At 42.0% G+C, this 21539-nt stretch overlaps 1 protein-coding gene across 2 annotated transcripts in view; it reads right to left on the bottom strand.

Annotated features, from left to right (window-relative positions):
* Nucleotides 1-21539, bottom strand: part of LOC126418486 (peregrin) — a 259171-nt gene that overhangs the window by 115045 nt on the left and 122587 nt on the right. For both annotated transcript variants that reach the window (XM_050085261.1, XM_050085262.1), the window contains exon 14: nucleotides 5488-5748. In XM_050085261.1, coding sequence (XP_049941218.1) covers nucleotides 5488-5748 — 261 coding nt within the window. The remainder of the gene's footprint in view (nucleotides 1-5487; nucleotides 5749-21539) is intronic.

Genomic DNA, 21539 nt, shown 5'->3' with positions numbered 1-21539 from the left:
TTTAGTTCAATACCATCAACTGGAAGTGCTAATTTCCTTCCCTCTTAGTAATTTACTACTTTAGTTTCACTTACTCCTGGTTGGTACTCGCTACCCTTAATGTCAGTCCTAACTGCACCTAGCTGTCCACCCCCCTCTTGACCCTGTCCTTGCACACTCCCACAAGGAGCACTTTACCGTCCCCCACCCCTCCCCTGCTATTCCTTCCTCTCCCTGCCCCAGCCTCCTCCTCACCCCCACCACCTGGGTGCCTCTCCTACCACGCACTGCTACTCGCAGTCTAGCTTCAGCTGCCAGAGGCTGTGGACGTGTGTGTGCGTGGGGTGGGGGGGGGCCATGTGCACACGTTTTTCTATTTTCGACAAAGGATTTGCTGGCCAAAAGGTCACTTTCAGACAGAATTTTTGTTGTGCCTATCTGTGACTCAATATCTCTGCTATATTGTGAGTAGCAATTATCCTTTTTATAATATTGTTACATTCTATCCTGGATTTTCCACTGTTTCATTTTGGCTTAAACTTTAGACAGATTATTGACAATTCCTGAAGTACACTGGCTACTCATACTGTCAAAATTAACAATTTTTGTACTAAAAATGTAATGTTGCTCATTTCTGGGACTCTTTAGTGTAGCTTCTTGGCTCCTGCTGACAACTCTCTGCTTCTTAATTTTTACCCAAGGCTTTTCCAACTCTGGGCTTTGGGGTATGGGCACCTGCGAGTACCTGTCAGCTCACCTGCAGGCTGGTATAGGCTACCCACAGGCCGTACCACTGCAAGGCATTCACATCTTGTTCTGTTGAATATGTAAGTCATTTGTGTACCCCATCCATGGGCAAATGGCCAAGGTACATAGTCGCGTAATCTATGGCACGACTGTGATTGTATCAGCTTTTTGCCCATTCCTACTCACCCTCTGGCCATGGGCACCCAGATTCCCTAGCACATGCACTCAGGCTAGAACAGCCTGCTTTAAGCCATACTGCAACTAGTTGCAACAGAAATCAAAATTTGACACAGGAACCTTTTGTAATATCGGAACTGCAGACTAGTTTCAGAAATGAATAGGTTGTTAAAGAAACAAGATTCAAAGGATAAGAGAATACTCTAAAGGCAATCCTGTGGAACTGTTTATCAATTTTTGGTGAAATCACTTTTCCAACATTTTGAACAGACATCTTTTTCTATTTTTCAACTTGTACGAAAATCTTTTTAAGGTAAGCAATATTGACAAACATAGTAAAAGTGTCAAACAGCATCAACCAAAACCAAATATGTCTAATTTCAAATTTCATCACTGGTGTGTTATTGGCATCCTTAACCATTTTAAATGACGCAATATAGATATTCAGACAGTTTGTCAAATGTGTACTGTAACTGTCTGATATGTAAATCCCAAATTTACATACGAATGTCATCTGCAGCCAATTAAAGCTTGTTAGCATGGTAAGCATAAAAATACATATCAAAATATAGTTAAGAGCTAAAACAACTCCATGAATGTGATATTTTACTAATTTTAAACTGATTCATCCACAGTTTAAATGGATTGTCTCCCAGTAAATCATCAACACTTTTCAAGCATGGATAGCATTCAACGTTTCAGCTTACTTTTAATAAATATCTGTATCCACCGGTACATCTTCAAGTGCAGTCTCACAATATAGCCCTACACTCTTTTTGTACATATCTTGAAAATCTCCTGAATATGAATACACAGTTCGATGAACAGTGCCATGTTGTCAGTTTCACTTAAAACAGGATACCGTGTAATGTTGTTTTGTTGTACTGGTGGGCTAAACAACCACTACAGAAGAAATTTACTAGATACTGTATCAATTGAAATCAAGACTGTATCTGTGTATACTGATTGACATTGACAATTAAGGAACATGAATAATAACAAAGTGAAAAGGGGTTACTTACGACATTTGAAGTTACTCAGCATCGTACAATATGTATAAAAAGAAGTTTATTTTGGTGTAGAAGTGAAGCCAGGCTGGAAGTCCCAGAACAGGTCTCATCTACTGAAATTGATTTCTATTTTCCACTCTTATCCCTGAATACATTGCCTTATACACACACCAAAAAAAGTTTTGCATCACCCCGGTTCCCAGAAGTCCTGAACATAGATGTTGATTGTGGATATTGTATCACAGACACAGTCCCTTTTACTGTTCAGAGACGTCACAAAATCCGCCCAAAGATGTAAATCACCATGCATGAGCAGCACCTATTAGGCGGAGGGGGTCCCCCGATCAGTCCCAGTCATTCCACCAGGAAGGAGTTACACGGCTTGTGTTGTCTGTAGTTCAACCATGCCTAGACAGTGAATACCACGGTTCGATAGTGTTCGCATTGTTACTCTGTGCCAGGAAGGCCTCTCAACAACGGAAGTGTCTAGGTGTCTCGGAGTGAACCAAAGCAATGTTGTTCAGATGTGGAGGAGATACAAAGAGACAGGAACTGTTGATGACATACCTCGCTCAGGCCACCCATGGGCTGCTAATGCAGTGAATGACCGCTACCTACAGATTATGGTTTGGAAGGAACACTGTGACAGCAACGCCACTATGTTGAATAATGTTTTTCGTGCAGCCACAGGATGTCATGTTACGAATCAAACTGTGTGCAACAGGCTGCATGATGCGCAACTTCACTCCCGACGTCCATGGCAATGTCTATCTTTGCAACCATGACACCATGCAGCACGGTACAGATGGGCTCAACAACATGCCGAATGGACCGCTCTTGACTGGCATCACATTCTTTTTACCAATGAGTGTCGCATATGCCTTCAACCAGACAATCATTGGAGACGTGTTTGGAGGCAACCCAGTCAGGCTGAAAACTTCAGACACACTGTCCCGTGAGTGCAGCTAGGTGGAGGTTCCCTGCCGTTTTGGGGTGGCATTTTGTGTGGCTGACATACACCATTGGTGGTCATGGAAGGTGCTGTAACGGCTGTACAATACGTGAATGCCGCCCTCCGACTGACAGTGTAACCATATCGGCAGTATATTGGCGAGGCATTTGTCTTCATGGACGACAATTCGTGCCTCAGTTGTGCAGTATGGTGGTACAACATGCAATGTGTGGTTTTCATGAGCAATAAAAAGGGCGGAAATGATGTTTATGTTGATCTCTATTGCAATTTTCTGTACAGGTTCTGGAACTCTCGGAACCGAGGTGATGCAAAACTTTATTTGATGTGTGTATTTGTTTGTAAGTAGCTTCACACTGGTTCACTAGCTGAACCACTGTTGAACTGCGTTTTGATTATGTACCGTTTATTTGCATTCAGTTCTATTGTTTCATTGTTATTCTGATGACTTCCTTACCACCTTGTGTTTACCATAATAGAATGCCTGGAGAAACTTATCTTTGCCCTCTTGCATCTGCAGATCTTACTCTTTCTTTTCCCCTGTCCTTACTTCTTCCTTACTGCTGTCAAAATTATCTCTTGCAGTTTAAAAAAATGTGCAAGTCCAATGTTTCTTTACTTCTTTGTCTGTGTGTCTCTCAAGCTTAAGTTGTTTCTACTACGGTAGTTGGCAAATTTTTAAGATGAAGATTTTCAGGCCTTAACAAGTACTTCACTCTTCACAATGTTATCCACCATTATGCTCACAATAGGTTTTACCAACTTTCTTCACCATTAAGAGCCTCTAATGAAATCTCAGCATAACTATCTAAGAAACCATTGTGTTTTCTGCTAAGTCCCACATAAATAGTAATATTTTTGGTAGACTTCAATGCACATACAGCACTGTACTCAGCACTCTTCAATAACCTGGATGTCTTCTAAGAAACATCTGAATACTTTTGATGACCCAGTACTACAGTTTTGTTTCTGAACAGCACAATGTATGTCCATACTATTTCTTTGTAACAATTCACATAACCAAACATAAGACTTGAAAATTAAATTGTGGGTTAACTTTGTGAATTCAGTCATTCGCACGCACTGTAAATTCTTCAGGCATGCAGAATATAATATCATACAGAAGCATTTCACTTCCTGCTGAAGTCACATACAAGAATAATTTTAACTCATGTGAAGTCACATATCTTTTGGCAATTCAGGCAAGTGTTTCTGACACTTTTATCATTGAATGTAAATAAGTTATACACAACTGCAATTGTCATTCACTTCATACATGAGTGAAATCCATTTACATTTGCTGCAACAAATAAAATACAGGTTAAACAAAACACCTATCTAGTTCAGCATAAGAGTCTCCTTGCACAGCCAAAATAGCTACGATCATCTTAGAGATCAATGTTTAAAAGTGCTGACTGAAGATTATATACACCATTCCTCACAGAGAGAATGTCTTGAGAAGCACACATGAGTGTTATGAGCCATTCACTGTTTTTACAATATCAATTACTGTAGTCACATAATGTTTAAATCCTGCAATTGTAATGCTATTTCATCAGTCTTTGTCATTTACAGCTATGAGATTAGAGATATTACTGTCTTTGAAGATGTAAGGTCCTATGAAGAACAACATGTGTCGATCAAATGAACACAGTCACCTTGAATGGTTGTATATACTTCATCATTTTGTTGCAGTGCGGCTCGAACACAGACTGAAAACTATGGTACGGCTGTACAAGTTACAACAGAACTCCTACTTGCTCGACATTAATAAGTAGGTATGGTTGAGCTTATGTTCTCCATGTGTAACACAACCTGGATTCACAGGCACTGTAAAAGTACATTTGCACCCCCCCCCCCCCCTATGTGTTTCCATTCATCAGTAACATAGCTTTTGGGTCCCCCCTCCTCGAATTCACCTGTATTACAAAAAGTTTTGTAGTAACAGCTCTTGCACTATGGTTGCAGTAGTGCAGCTTCTGTCATATTGTTTTGATTAAGCTGTTCTCTAAATGCATATTAAACTCATCAGTCACTTTCTGTGACAATGATCACCTTACTAGATGTAATAATCAACTTTAATTCCTTTTAGTCTCTGTCAATGATTATGATTTTTCTCCATAACTGATTTTTCATACTCAGTTTTATTATAAAACTTGAGTTGTTCTCATCACAATAGATGTAGCAGTTCTAAAAATCTTTACCATATCTGTAACTCTTGTTGCAACTGCACCAATTTCTCTGACACTGACAACCTGTCCTCAAGTCTGTACTGTCTGACATGACAGTATACAAGATGAAAGGACGCGACACAACACCACAATGATCGCTAATATAGTGGTAGTTGGAGTCACTTCCAGAGATGTTTGAGTAGAGGGTTAGATAAAAGATAGCCCTTTATAAAAAATTCAGATAAGCTTGTTTATCTCAAGGTGCACAAGTAACTATGTCCAATATCTGGGCAATCTCTACTGTTCCGATTTTCCTTGTTTCACTGAGTTTATGCAAACTTTCTGTCTCAAATGCATTTATTTACATGACTATGGAATTAAATGGAAGCAAACAACTGAAGTACCTCCGCTTTTGCAAGTGCATACTGAGTACCTGGTGTTGTCGACGCTGCAGGGGTGGAGGCAGTGGAAGCAGATGGTCTTGCAGCAGGTGTTGGTGCAGGTGCTTGCTCTGCAGCCTGATGACTTCCACTCTGCTGTGATATAGAGCGGCGAGTCGAAGGTCGCGTCTGCTGTATGGGCTGCGGTCGCACTTGCGAAGGATTTGTTTCCTTATTTTTCTTTGCAACATCTTCCACTTCCTCCTCCGTCGTGTCCTCGTGTTCCGAGTCTGATTCAAAACCATCTTCTCCTTCTACACATAACAATAAATCTACAAAGTTTCACAGAGAAAGATGATACAAGACACGTCTTTAACTCTACACACCATGTAGGTCTTCCAGCTAAAGCATGCATTTTTATAAATAGTTCCCATGAAAATTTAGCAGTTGACAGACACTGTTAAAATAGAAGTATTGTTAACCTTAATATTGTGGTGCTTCACAAAAAGGCACAACAAAGACACAAAGCTACATCAGATACCTCTGAGATTATCATTCCATTGCTTTTTAAACCTACAAGCTACAAAACAATTACAATAAAATAATTCTACATGTTTTAAATGCGAAAACTACAAAAAATTACTTTAAAGTAACTTTTTTCTTATTACAGACAACATTTTCTGTCATACTGATACACGTTCTGGAAAGTTGCCTATGGGAGGAAATACCACGTGAGTATTTATTAAGTGTGATTAATTTTAAAAATGAATATGCCCTACAGTGTCTTTCAACAGTCACCAGCAAAATTAAATACACCATTCTGTAATGTGTATGCAAAAAGCCAATTAGTGATACAAATGAAAGCAATACACAGTAAGATGCACACTAAAGGAATATGACTTCTCTGACAAGTGCAAGTGTTGCACTGGAATACTGGTAATATATCAGGACGACTTGGGTTGATTTCTTCAAAGTACTTTTTGTATTTAAAAAATATGATGGATAGTTCATTAAAAGGACTCTGTAATGAAAAGAGATGGACAATGATTTACAGTGCTAACATTACCTAGAATTTGCAGGAATATTACGCAGTCAGTTAACTGTGTTTCTTGAGAACTGCACTTTGCAGGCTTACTAGCCATTAGAGTCAGTGGATTAAGCACTTCACTATAAATTAAGATATAACCCAGTCCGTTTCTAAATAGTGGCTACAGTAACAGCCTACATGTAATGCATGCAAAATCTGAAAAGACCTTCTGAGAATCACCTACTAGAATCAGTCACCGCTACCAAATACTTAAAGGTGTCCATGTGGATTGATTTAAGACAGAACTACCACATAAATTTAGTTGTGGGGAAAGAAGGTACTATACTGAAATTCACTAGAAGCAGCCTGCAGAAATATAATGCTTGCAAAAAGAACCTTGCAAAAAATGTATGTCCAATAGGTTCTTAACTACTTTGCTAGTCTGGAATACTTATCAAGTATGATACACGGAAGAGATAGAAGAGCTGCGTGGCCCATCATGCATTTGTATAGTTGAACAAGAGTGTCACAGAAATACTCAATAAGTGGGGAATTAAAGATATTCTGAGATAAGTCAAGACAATTTCCCCCTTCGATACATCTCCCATATCACCCCTCCTAGATACACCTCCCACAATGATAATAAAGTTAAAGACATTTGAAATTACATCTAAGAAAACAGTCGATCATTTTCACTGTGCACCTTCAATAAATAAAGGACATTGACAGCAGGAGTACGGGGGTGAGGGAGGTGACGGCTAATGGTACTGGTACATTATGTATTCGGTGACACATACCATGTGGTGACTTCTAAATGTATATGCAGATCTTGAAATACAATCAAACAACTTGGCATTTCATACCATTGAGTTGCTTGTAAATGAGCAAATAAAGCAGCTCTGAATGATGGTTATGCTATGGATATTAAAAACACTTGTCAATACTCAGTCTATAGCCATATTTACAAACTACTGTGTGATGTGAATGTAAAATGACTCATTCCATGTCATTAACATTTATTGTACAAATGATCCACTAGCTATTTAACTGACTAACTCCCTGATTATCAAACTGTACTAGTCCAAGCCCTGAGTGCAGCTCAGATGGACCATACAATGAAAGTTCTCTGAAGTGGAACTCAAGTTCACAAGCTGCATTACTATGTACTATGTTCCAGTTACGTTTATGAAGTTTTTTACAGCTCAGTGCCTCTGCTGTATGGTGAATTCTACTGTTAGGACCAAAACAAGATAAGAAAATCCATAAAGAAGAGAAGTACAGTTTTTCATGGAATTGAAATTTCCTTGTGAACAAGGTATTCATGAATGGCACGAAGGAGCTTCAAACAATTTGAGAGGACAATAGCAGACAGTGGTTTTGATCTGTTTATCAAGTGTGCTTGGGCAGCTCAGTTGGAGTGTTGCCCCAAAATGCAAGGAATGTGAATTTCCTCTATGTGGTACACAGTTCCATTTGTCAAGACATTCCACAATAGTATACACTGTACTATATAGTAAATTCATTCAAAGAACAAGGAAGGGGTGCTAGATTTTAATGTCCCTTTGATGTCTACGTCAAGACCTCTGGATATGAGGCACTACAACATTTCAGCAACACTAGAGAAGGCAATATATGTGGTCAATTTGGAGACACCATTCCAATACTAAGCTTCCAGGAACAATTTATAGGTTCTGGATATGCCCTCCTGTGCAGTTATTAGTCCAGTTAGGCATGAAAAAGTGTCTCTTTAGACAATGTAACCATTCGAGAGAGAGGTACAGAAATAGTAAAGCTTTGTACAAGGCCATGAGGTCTGTGCCTAGATGGCTCAATTTCGTTAGTTCACAGCCAATCTATATATATATATAAAAAAATAAAAAAAATAAAAAAAAAATCTGAGCTTGAGTCCTTATCCAGTGTACACAGTTAACCTGTCAGAAAGGTACATTACAGACTTCATTACATTGCAGAGTGAAAATTTCCTTCATTTAAAAGTTAATTCCTTACAAGATGCGGCCATGGCATTGGGATTACGGATTTATTTTAGTAGGCCATGAAAACAACGTGATGTGCAAATAGTAAGGTGTACTACTCCAGCAATTCCAAGAAAATCGCAAGAGACGCTTTACGCGTCTATTATGTGGCTTATGTATCTGTGCGTAGGTGACAAACGTTAAGAGTTCATGGTGGCTAAGTGATTAGTGTTTGATGTTTGTAAGACAAGAGTGTATCATGCAACAGTTTGACTCATTTTTTAACTATTTTTTTGCATCGCTGGCCATATTATTTAATTTATATGACATCTGAGAGGTAATACAATGAAAAAACGAAGTGTACTTGCTTGAAGTGTCAATTTATGTTTTCTGACAGGTACTATCCTGCAACGTGTGATGTCGAGAGCACATCTGACAAGTAATAGTACATTACTGTTGTGGTCTGGCTTAATGTGATCTAATACATTACTGATAATGAATAATGTCATTCACATCATTACTTATTGAGGATTGACTTGGAATTTCCAGGCCTCTCCTCATCCTTGAAAATTCAATTACAAATAGTAAGTAGCCAAATAACATGCGAAATTCACAACAACTTCATGAAACTGCACTTTTTTCCCCCTATATTACCTCTCAAAAGCCATATAAATTACATAATGTGACCACTGAAAAAAATTATGCATTATAAAGTAAGAGTTAGTGGGTTTTGAACTGTAGCCCTGTACACAACCCTCTTGCAAAGAACTAAAGCAAACTACTTAATCACAATGACTTCTTAGGCCTGGTACCTTTGCAAAAATACATCAGTTACATAAAAGTAAAAGATACCGCACTCTAATGTGAAATGGACACAGACATAAAGGCAGTAGTTGTTTCCACAGAACATGGCTGAATTGTATAGTAAGGGGGAATAGTGGTACACTAATCGTCTGCTTCTGGATGTTCTGCTGAACTGTTGTTTCCGTTTTATGTACAATAATTCAACGACTGAAACAGCCATCGTCTTCAGGTGCTGCAAGTTTTGTTGTATACATCACTTAAATAGTATATGAGAAAAATTTTAACGCATTTGCCCAAGAGATTCATCCTATGAAATCCCCAAACCACCTTCCCTGCTCCCTGGCTCCTACCCTTGTAACCGCCCCCGGTGCAAAACCTGTCCCATGCACCCTCCCACCATCACCTACTCCAGTCCTGTAACCCGGAAGGTGTACATGATCAAAGGCAGAGCCACATGTGAAAGCACCCACGTGATTTACCAACTGACCTGCCTACACTGTGAAGCTTTCTATGTGGGAATGACCAGCAACAAACTGTCCATTCGCATGAATGGACACAGGCAGACAGTGTTTGTTGGTAATGAGGATCACCCTGTGGCTAAACATGCCTTGGTGCACGGCCAGCACATCTTGGCACAGTGTTACACCGTCTGGGTTATCTGGATACTTCCCACTAACACCAACCTACCAGAACTCCAGAGATGGGAACTTGCTCTACAATATATCCTCTCTTCCCGTTACCCACCAGGCCTCAACCTCCGCTAATTTCAAGTTGCCGCCGTTCATACCTCACCTGTCATTCAACATCTCTGCCTCTGTACTTCCTCCTCGACTGACATCTCTGCCAAAACTCTTTGCCTTTACATATGTCTTACATATTTAAAGACAAATATGTCTGCTTGTGTCTGTATATGTGTGGATGGATATGTGTGTGTGTGTGCGAGTGTATACCCGTCCTTTTTTTCCCCCTAAGGTAAGTCTTTCCGCATATATATATATATATATATATATATAGAAGGAAACATTCCACGTGGGAAAAAATTATATATAAAAACAAAGATGAGGTGACTTACCGAACGAAAGCGCTGGCAGGTCGATAGGCACACAAACAAACAAACAAACACAAACATACACACAAAATTCAAGCTTTCGCAACAAACTGTTGCCTCATCAGGAAAGAGGGAAGGGGAGGGGAAGACGAAAGGAAGTGGGTTTTAAGGGAGAGGGTAAGGAGTCATTCCAATCCCGGGAGCGGAAAGACTTACTTTAGGGGGAAAAAAGGACGGGTTACACTCGCATACACACACATATCCATCCACACATATACAGACACAAGCAGACATATTTAAAGACAAAGAGTTTGGGCAGAGATGTCAGTCGAGGCGGAAGTGCAGAGGCAAAGATGATGTTGAATGACAGGTGAGGTATGACGGCGGCAACTTGAAATTAGCGGAGATTGAGGCCTGGTGGGTAACGGGAAGAGAGGATATATTGAAGAGCAAGTTCCCATCTCCGGAGTTCGGATAGGTTGGTGTTGGTGGGAAGTATCCAGATAACTCGGATGGTGTAACACTGTGCCAAGATGTGCTGGCCATGCACCAAGGCATGTTTAGCCACAGGGTGATCCTCATTACCAACAAACACTGTCTGCCTGTGTCCATTCATGCGAATGGACAGTTTGTTGCTGGTCATTCCCACATAGAATGCATCACAGTGTAGGCAGGTCAGTTGGTAAATCACGTGGGTGCTTTCACATGTGGCTGTGCCTTTGATCGTGTACACCTTCCGGGTTACAGGACTGGAGTAGGTGGTGGTGGGAGGGTGCATGGGACAGGTTTTACACCGGGGGCGGTTACAAGGGTAGGAGCCAGAGGGTAGGGAAGGTGGTTTGGGGATTTCATAGGGATGAACTAAGAGGTTACGAAGGTTAGGTGGACGGCGGAAAGACACTCTTGGTGGAGTGGGGAGGATTTCATGAAGGATGGATCTCATTTCAGGGCAGGATTTGAGGAAGTCGCATCCCTGCTGGAGGGCCACATTCAGAGTCTGATCCAGTCCCGGAAAGTATCCTGTCACAAGTGGGGCTCTTTTGTGTTTCTTCTGTGGGAGGTTCTGGGTTTGAGAGGATGAGGAAGTGGCTCTGGTTATTTGCTTCTGTACCAGATTGGGAGGGTAGTTGCGGGATGCGAAAGCTGTTGTCAGGTTGTTGGTGTAATGGTTCAGGGATTCCGGACTGGAGCAGATTCGTTTGCCACGAAGACCTAGGTCAGATTCACCTGGTCCTACTCCAAATCCCATGCCACTTTCCTTGATGTTGACCTCCACCTTTCCAATGGCCAGCTTCACACATCCGTCCACATCAAACCCACCAACAACCAACAGTACCTCCATTATGACAGCTGCCACCCATTCCACATCAAACGGTCCCTCCCCACAGCCTAGGTCTTCGTGGCAAACGCATTTTTGTAGCATTTTTAATGCTACAAAAAATTTTAAGGTGCTACAACCTGATGTGTGGTTATGGTATGAAGATTTACATTCCACAAAACATGCAATGTGATAGAAAATATCTATCAAAATACCATCTGTTGTATCTGAAGTTATACAGGTTAATGTGAAATGTGTCAGTACCACAAACTTATATTCTGTCTGAAAGAGTGAAAGGAGCAATGTGTGAGTTTTAGTAGGGCATCTCTCTTATGATTACAAAGGTCCGTAAGCAAATGCGTTTCACTTAAGATTTTGTTGAAGTTTACATGTGCTCAGTTCAATTAATAGTAATGTTATTCGAACCACTGTGAAAGAATTAACTCTAAATCATTGCTTCAGTACATCTAGGAAATAAACTGATAGGTACAGCCAAAATATGACTTGCTTGGTTTGAAACAATAATTACACACCCTCATCAACTGTTGCAGAGGATTTCTGTTACAACTCAGGAAGAGATATCAGTGACTACATTATTCACCTAGGGGCAATTTATGACACAGATCTCAGATGGGCATGTACTATTAAGGTGGATGCCTGAAATTTGATATTTACCTGAGTGGATTGTGGCAACAGGAGGATTCAATGGAGATTATGTGATGAAGTGATTTCTTTTAGTTCAGGCTCAGATAATTAGTTCTGATTGACAGTAAAATCAGTGTAAATATGGTAAGAACATCATGGGTCAAATATACATCAAATAGCTGAGGTACCGAGCTACTAATACAAACATAAACAAGACGGAGAACTTTGCCAACTTTCAAACAAAGACTTTTTAAAGAGATTACTGTATAGATATGTGTGACGCTATCAAATACTGATAGCCAATATAATCAACCCCAAAACATCAATGTTGAATGATGAATGATAGCCATCGCGAGAGCGTTACAAATCTCATAGAAAGTTTGAAGTGGGACACACTTGCAGATAGACGACGCGTTAAACAGAAGGGGCTGCTCACTAAATTCCGAAATACAATCTTCACCGAGGATGTAGAGCATATATTATTACCACCAACTTTCAAATCACATAATGATCATCATTCAAAGATAAGGGAAATAAGAGCTCGTACTGAGGCGTTCAGACAGACGTTTTTCCCTCGTGCGATCCGCGAGTGGAACAGAGGGGGTGAAATATGACTTTGGCGCAAATTGAGCGCTCTGCCACACACCGCTTGGTGGCTAGCGGAGTATATGTAGATGTAGATGTAGGTGATGAATTATGAAAAGGACAGTTGCTACTCACCATATAGTGGACATGCTGAGTCACAGACATGCACAACAAAAAGACCTGTCAGAAAGTGAGCTTTCAGCCAGCGAGGCCTTCATCGAAAACAAGACAGCATACACACACATTCATGTAAACGCAACTCACACATCCAACCACATTCTCTGTCTGTTGAAGCCAGACTGTGAGCAGCAGTGCACGATGGGAAAGGCAACTGCGTGGGGCGGTAATGAGGAGGTTAGAGTGGGGATGGGGAAGGATAGCAGGGTAGAGGTGGGGGCCAGTAAAATACTCTTGTAGGAGTGTACAGGGACGAAGTGGAGAGAGGATAGGGCAGCTAGGTGCAGTTGAGAGGTTTGACGAAGAGGAGGGAATGGGTGTGGGGTAGCGGAAAAGGAGAGAAGTAAAAAGAGTGAGAGTATGTTTTGGAACAGAGGGCTCTGTAGTGCTGGAATGGGAACAGGAAAGGGGCTAGATAGGTAAGAGCAATTACTAATGATGGTTGCGGCCAAGGGGGTTACAGTAACTTAGGATATATTGCAGGGAGAGTTCCCACCCGCACAGCTAAGAAAAGCTGGTGTTTGTGGGATGGATCCATATGGCACAGGCTGTGAAGCACTCATTGAAATGAGGAACATCTTGTTGGATGGTGTGCTCGGCAACAGGGCGGTTCAGCTGTTTCTTGGCCAGTTTGTCAGTGGCCATTCATGCGGACCGACAGCCTGTTGGTTGTCATATCCATGTAGAGTGCAGCACAGTGGTTGCAGCTCAGCTTGTAGATCACGACTGGTTTCACATGTAGCCCTGCCTTTGATGGGATAGGTGATGCCCGTGACCGGAATGGAGTAGGTGGTGGTGGGAGGATGTATGGGGCAGATCTTACATCAAGGTCTATTACAGGGATATGAGCCATAAAGCAAGGTGTTGGGAGCAGAGGTTGTTTTAGAGATGGAAGAGGATACTGTGTAGATTCGGTGGGTGGATGAATACCACTGTGGGAGGAGTGGTAAGGATGGTGGCTAAAACATTCCTCATTTCAGTGTCCGATGAGAGGTAGTTGAAACCCTGGCGGGGAATGTGATTCAGTTGCTCTGGTCCTTGGTGGTACTGCGTCATGATGGGAATGGTCCTCTGTGGCCAGATGGTGGGACTTCGGGAGGTGGTGGTTGACTGGAGAGCACAGGAGATCTCTTTTGTACAAGGTTGGGAGAATAATCAAAGTCTGTGAAGGCCTCAGTGAGACCCTTGATATGTTTAAAGAGTGACCGCTCATCACTACAGATGCAATGGCCACGGGTGGGTAGGCTGTATGGCTTGATATGGACAGAGGTATTGATGTAGCCATTTTGAGGTGGAGGTCAACATTGGGAAAGGTAGCTTGTGGGGCTGGGTAAAACCAGGTGAAGCGAATAGGGGAGAGGATGTTGAGGTTCTGTAGAAATGTGGATAGTGTGCCCTCACCCTCGATCCACGTCACAAAGACATCATCAATGAATCCGAAGCAGGTGAGAGGTTCGGGATTCTGGCTATTAGGAAGGAGTCCTCTAGGTGGCTCATGAATACGTTGGCATAGAATGGTGCCATGTGGGTGCCCATAGCCATACGCCGAATTTGTTTGCAGGTAATGGCTTCAAAGGAGAAGTAATTGTGGGTGAGGATATAGTCGGTCATGGCAACTGGGAAGGGGGGTTTGGAATCCATCAGGAGAAGGAAAAGGTAGTGTTCAATAGCAGCAAGGCCATGGGCATTAGGGATGTAAGTGTAAAAGGAGGTGCCATCAATGGTGATGAGCACGGCACCATGTGGTAAAGGTACAGGAACTGTGGAGAGTCGTTGGAGGAATTGGTTGGCATCTTTTGTATAGGAGGATAAGCTGAGGATAATATGCTGAAGGTGTTGGTCTGTGAGAACAGAGATTCTCCAAGTGGGGGCATTGTAACCAGCCACAATGGGCCCCCCTGGGTGATTGGGTTTATGGACCTTAGAAAGCATGCAGAGGTTAAGAGTGTGGGGAATGGTAGGGGCGACGAGAGAGATGGACACCAGGGAGAGGATTTGAGGAGATCCTGTTGCATTTCTGAAATGAGGTCACTGTGGCAGGTAGATGAATCTGACAGCTGGCAGAGTTCTCCTGCCAGGTAATCCTTGCAGTTCAGAACAACAGTGATGGAGCCTTGTCAGCATGTAGGACTATAAGGTCGGGATCTGTTTTTAGGTGGTGGACTGTGGTTCTTTCTGCGGATGTAATGTTAGTTTACATGTTTAGAGATTTGAGTAATGATGGTGAGGCAAGGTTTGAGGTTAAGTAATTCTGAAAAGTTAAGTGGGGGTGATCTGGGGGTAGTGGGGTGGATCACGGTTGGATGGAGGAATGAACTGAGTCAGCCAGATGTTTGGTTGAGTCAGATGGGTAGGGTTGGTGGTGAAAAAGTGTTTCCACTGTAGGGACCGGGAGAAAGAGAGAATGTCTTTAGCAAGTCCTGCATGACTGAATTTGGGAGTAAGCAAAAAGGTGAGGCCTTTGGAAAGGACAGAAACTTCTGCAGGGCTAAGGCTTTTGGAGGAAACGTTTATGACTGTGTTTCGGATCTGTTTGGGTTCTGGATTCTGTGTGGTGGTGAAAGGGAATATTTGAGGGTGGAGTAAATGTGTAAATGTAGTAGGTTTGTGAGACAGGATTTGTCAGTTATGAGGGGATGTGGGGGAGGTTTGGAGATTATTGTAAAGGTGGTGGATAGGGGTAGTCCAAGGCAGAAGTAGGAAGTGAACAGAGTGGAAAGTTTTTTTTAAGATGACGTTGAGCGTGTTGCTCTGAGATTCTATGTGTGATATGGTATTGAGGAATTTGGGATTGCTTAGCAGGAGCATCTTGCAGATGGAGAGAAGGTACTGCAGTCAGGCTTCAGCACCCAGAAACTGTGGTCACATGTGTGTGTGCGCGCGTGCGTGTGTACATACATGTCTACACTCCTGGAAATGGAAAAAAGAACACATTGACACCGGTGTGTCAGACCCACCATACTTGCTCCGGACACTGCGAGAGGGCTGTACAAGCAATGATCACACGCACGGCACAGCGGACACACCAGGAACCGCGGTGTTGGCCGTCGAATGGCGCTAGTTGCGCAGCATTTGTGCACCGCCGCCGTCAGTGTCAGCCAGTTTGCCGTGGCATACGGAGCTCCATCGCCGTCTTTAACACTGGTAGCATGCCGCGACAGCGTGGACGTGAACCGTATGTGCAGCTGACGGACTTTGAGCGAGGGCGTATAGTGGGCATGCGGGAGGCCGGGTGGACGTACCGCCGAATTGCTCAACACGTGGGGCGTGAGGTCTCCACAGTACATCGATGTTGTCGCCAGTGGTCGGCGGAAGGTGCACGTGCCCGTCGACCTGGGACCGGACCGCAGCGACGCACGGATGCACGCCAAGACCGTAGGATCCTACGCAGTGCCGTAGGGGACCGCACCGCCACTTCCCAGCAAATTAGGGACACTGTTGCTCCTGGGGTATCGGCGAGGACCATTCGCAACCGTCTCCATGAAGCTGGGCTACGGTCCCGCACACCGTTAGGCCGTCTTCCGCTCACGCCCCAACATCGTGCAGCCCGCCTCCAGTGGTGTCGCGACAGGCGCGAATGGAGGGACGAATGGAGACGTGTCGTCTTCAGCGATGAGAGTCGCTTCTGCCTTGGTGCCAATGATGGTCGTATGCGTGTTTGGCGCCGTGCAGGTGGGCGCCACAATCAGGACTGCATACGACCGAGGCACACAGGGCCAACACCCGGCATCATGGTGTGGGGAGCGATCTCCTACACTGGCCGTACACCACTGGTGATCGTCGAGGGGACACTGAATAGTGCACGGTACATCCAAACCGTCATCGAACCCATCGTTCTACCATTCCTAGACCGGCAAGGGAACTTGCTGTTCCAACAGGACAATGCACGTCCGCATGTATCCCGTGCCACCCAACGTGCTCTAGAAGGTGTAAGTCAACTACCCTGGCCAGCAAGATCTCCAGATCTGTCCCCCATTGAGCATGTTTCGGACTGGATGAAGCGTCGTCTCACGCGGTCTGCACGTCCAGCACGAACGCTGGTCCAACTGAGGCGCCAGGTGGAAATGGCATGGCAAGCCGTTCCACAGGACTACATCCAGCATCTCTACGATCGTCTCCATGGGAGAATAGCAGCCTGCATTGAAGCGAAAGGTGGATATACACTGTACTAGTGCCGACATTGTGCATGCTCTGTTGCCTGTGTCTATGTGCCTGTGGTTCTGTCAGTGTGATCATGTGATGTATCTGACCCCAGGAACGTGTCAATAAAGTTTCCCCTTCCTGGGACAATGAATTCACGGTGTTCTTATTTCAATTTCCAGGAGTGTATTTCCGACAGAGGCCTTCAGCCTTGCTGGTCAAAAACTCTCAATTTCAGACAGTGTCTTTTTTTTTGTTTTGTTTTTTTACCTATCCACTTTTCAGCATCTCTGCTATATGATGAGTGGCAGCTACCCTCTTCATAATACTGTTACATTCGCTCCTGGATTTTCCAATTAGTAAATGATGAATTCACAGAATTGTATAAAAAGCAACATATAAGTATGTCTAATATTACAACTGAATCAATAATTAACATTCTGTCTACAGACTGTAAAAATAAAACAATGGAAAATCTGGGATGAGATAACAGCAATATGAAAAGGATAGATTGTTGCTCACCACAAGAGGAGGCACTGAGTGGAAAGTGGAAGTCACACGGGATTATACACACACACACACACACACACACACACACACACACACACACACATGACCACTGGACACTGTCATCTATGGGCACTTATGCTTGACGTCGTCCAATAGCTAAAATATTTTTTTCAATGTGCCTGTCTATCACTCAAGCAAGCAGTAAAAATAACATTTTGGACAGACATTTCCCTTTCAGTCTATTGCATTGCTGACAGAGAGCATACCTGCTTTTGAGAACAGACTTTCAGAAGTTGTCGTCTACAAGACTGGAAATAAGGTATCATTTTTATTCTGTAATAATGTAATTCCCCGAAAAAGGCTCTGCAGTCTTGTATAAGACCGTTGTTAAATATGTTCAAATTCCAACAGTTTGGGCCATTTCTAATATCAAGATGCAACGACTGGCAAATTTGGCAGCGTCATCCACTGTGCAACACACTCTGCAGAAAATGGGTGCAACAAGCAAAGCATAAATATAATATTTTCCAAAAGAAAAAAAAAATTGTTTTTCTGAATTGATGGTGAAGTGTGCTCCAATACCTGAATCAGCATAAACTGTACAAACAGAAAATACAGAGAGTGTGCAAGTTCTACTGACAAACTTAATAGCTTAAACAGATTATTTGCTGGGAGTTTTATGTTAAGAATCCTCAGTTCCCACTTGCTCATTACGGAATAATTCATCTGTTTGCTATCCCAACTAGCTGTGTGACTTAACTGTGCTGATAATTAGATTTTTTTTTTTTTTTTTTTTTTTTTTTTTTTTTTTTTTTTTTTTTTTTTTTTTTTAGCAGAAAAAAGTCAGACCAATTTTGGTCTTTTTCTTCTCCGCAGAGAGGATCATAGGAGGGAGAGGGGAGGATGGACATAGTTACATCTCTACTCCCAACCATGGTCTGTGATTCACATGTACAGGGTGTGATAGAAAAACTCCATCATTTGGTAAACTAACAAATACCAACTGAAGCAAGATATACAAAATTAGTTGTGAACAGTAGTTTATGATGCTGCTTATTCCATACAACTTACATCCCTCAAATAGTCATCTTCATTATTGATATGATAGCAGAACATTTCCCAGAACAGTCAAGTGGGAGAGTAATATATATTTGCGCCCTGTCCACAAGAGTTCCATTTATTGGTCATTACACTACAGCACCTACTACCACCAAGGCACTCTGCTCTTTTGTAAGATTAGGAAACTACAAAATTCTCATCACTCTGTCACAGTGAGTAATTTTTAAATGATATCTAGTACTGCAGATTTCTTTTGAAGTTTGAATGGGAGACAAAAGGAACAAACAACATTTCTATTTTATTACTTGGTAGTTCTAGTAATGACCAAGGTACAACTGATTTGTACTGTTCACTCCATATTCTCCATAACAACCGAATTCTATGCCATTTTTGTACTGCTTTTTGTTTCTGCAGCCAGCAACTGGAATAGATAGACAATTTCCTTGCTCACACAATTGGCAGCGGCACAGACATGTAGCAGGCAGCAAGCACACTGCAAGTGACTAGAAACGTTCCCACCTCTACCTCATCACAACATGTGGTGAGATCCCTTAGTCTCCTGAGTAGGATAAAGCTGTCTGCACAGCAAGAAGCCAGTGTCGCATTTAATATATATGCTTACAACATATGCAATGGCTACGCTCTTGTTGAAAAACTAACATTCGCAACCATGTTTATTGTTCATATAATAATGATCTAAAAGAGCAAACTTATTCAAGAACTGACAGAAAACAAATATCTCAAAAATATTCATTGATAATATGTTGGTTTCCTTTACGTAAGTATTTGTATTTACATGGATGAAATGTTTACGTAAGTATTTGTATTTACATGGATGAAATGTTTACGTAAGTATTTGTATTTACATGGATGAAATGTAATCTTACATACAATATTTAGCAGAGTACAAGATGGCTCTGAATATAAGATAAACACCCCCACCCCCCCTCCCTTTTGTTGTTTCCTTGGGCAAATCTTATTTTTAACACAATATGACTATGGAAAATTAGGAACTGTTTTATTGATACAAAGTTACTCACTAAAAAGTTAATATTATACCTATTCTAAACTTACTTCATTATTGATTGTCTACATTTTGATAATCAAAGGAGAACAAAGTTCATGAATTTATTGCCCACCAGGAAATATCTTGCATACAAATTATTGTTGGGACTGAGAGCTGGCTGAAGCCCAATGTAGAAAGCTCTGAGATATTTAGCAATTCATGGAACAAGTACCACGAGGCTTATGAGGAAGAAAGTAATATGTTGTCCAACTCTTCCCAGAAATTACTTTCATGGAATTTCAGCAGTAAACTTCTCTGTGATCAACAATACAGCAAGTATTCAAGCAGCAAGCGTTCAAGTTTGTTGAGCATCTCTTTAACAATCTCACACAGACTAAATGATACCATGACAAAACACTCCACTCTTTGTTGTACCTTCTCTATCCCTTCTATCGGTCGTACCTGGTAAGGGTCCCAAGTTGACAAATAATACTCAAGAATCAGTTGAACAAGTGTCCTGTAAGCCACTTCTTTAGTGTATGAATTACATTTCCTTTAGATTCTTCTCACAAATCTCAGTTTGGAATGCGTTTTTCTACTATTTGTTTTATGTGGTGGGTCGCTCTGGGTAAATATGCCTAGATGCTTTACAGTACTTCCCGTTTCCAACAATTTGTCATCATACCATGGTGGATATCTTTTCCTATGTATGCGGAATATGTTACATTTATTTCAGAGTCAACAGCCAGTCCCTGCGCCAATTATGAATCCTCTGTAGGTCCTTCTGCCATTGCTTCCTTATAGACAACTGCACCATCTGCGAACAGCCGTAAAGAGTTTCCGAAACTTTCTGCTACATCATTTATGAGCTTTGTAAACAATAATGGTCCTAGCACACTTCCCTGGAGTACTCCTGAAATTATCTTTACTTCTATCAATTTTGTTCGGTTAGGAGCAATGTGCTTTGATTTATCTGCAAGGAAGTCTTGAATCCAGCCATGAATCTGATCTGATACTTAGTAAGCTCTCTTCTTTTTTAATACTAATCAGCAGTAAGGAACAGTGTCAAATGCCTTCCTGAAGCTATCAGATCCTTAAATTTCCCCTGACAAAATCTTGCACCAATGTTTTCCTTCTGTTAACCAAAGAGCCTGATATTCTGTTCCAAATAACCTACAATCAATCGAACATCATATCATTTGTCATCTATTCCCTCTCAATAAAGATAAGGCCTGAAGCAAGTTTTTCTTTCAGTATTATCTTCCTGTGAAGAATCACATTTGGGGGAGCTTCCTTCTATCTGTTACTGCACCCAGCACTACTGTTATTCTGGCCTTTTCACTGTCACAAGTCCTTACAGGAACACTTTTAATGCTCTTCACACAGACAGCAACATTTGACAGCATATGAAAATAAAATGGTGCCTGATCATTGTTGCCCATATGACCTAGCTAGTAGAGGTGTCGTTTCCTAAGATTGATTATATGGCGCTGATATGTAAGTAACTTTTCGTCATGTACCTCTGGCAGTAGCTAAGCTAGCATAGTTCTGCATCGTTATGCCGGCCAGGTTGTCGAGCGGTTCTACGCGCTACAGTCTGGAACCGCGAGACCGTTACGGTCGCAGGTTCAAATCCTGCCTCAGGCATGGATGTGCGTGATGTCCTTAGGTTAGTTAGGTTTAAGTTCTAGGAGACAAATGACCTCAGAAGTTAAGTCCCATAGTGCTCAGAGCCATTTGAACCATTTTTTCTGCATCGTTATGAAAACCTCGCCCTCTTCATCATCCTCAGGCACCCGACTGTACAGTTCTG

The sequence above is a fragment of the Schistocerca serialis genome, chromosome 9, assembly GCF_023864345.2.
Source record: "Schistocerca serialis cubense isolate TAMUIC-IGC-003099 chromosome 9, iqSchSeri2.2, whole genome shotgun sequence".
Lineage (NCBI taxonomy): Eukaryota > Metazoa > Arthropoda > Insecta > Orthoptera > Acrididae > Schistocerca > Schistocerca serialis.
Note: the sequence above shows the minus strand (reverse complement) of the source record. Positions and strands in the feature narration are given on the sequence as shown.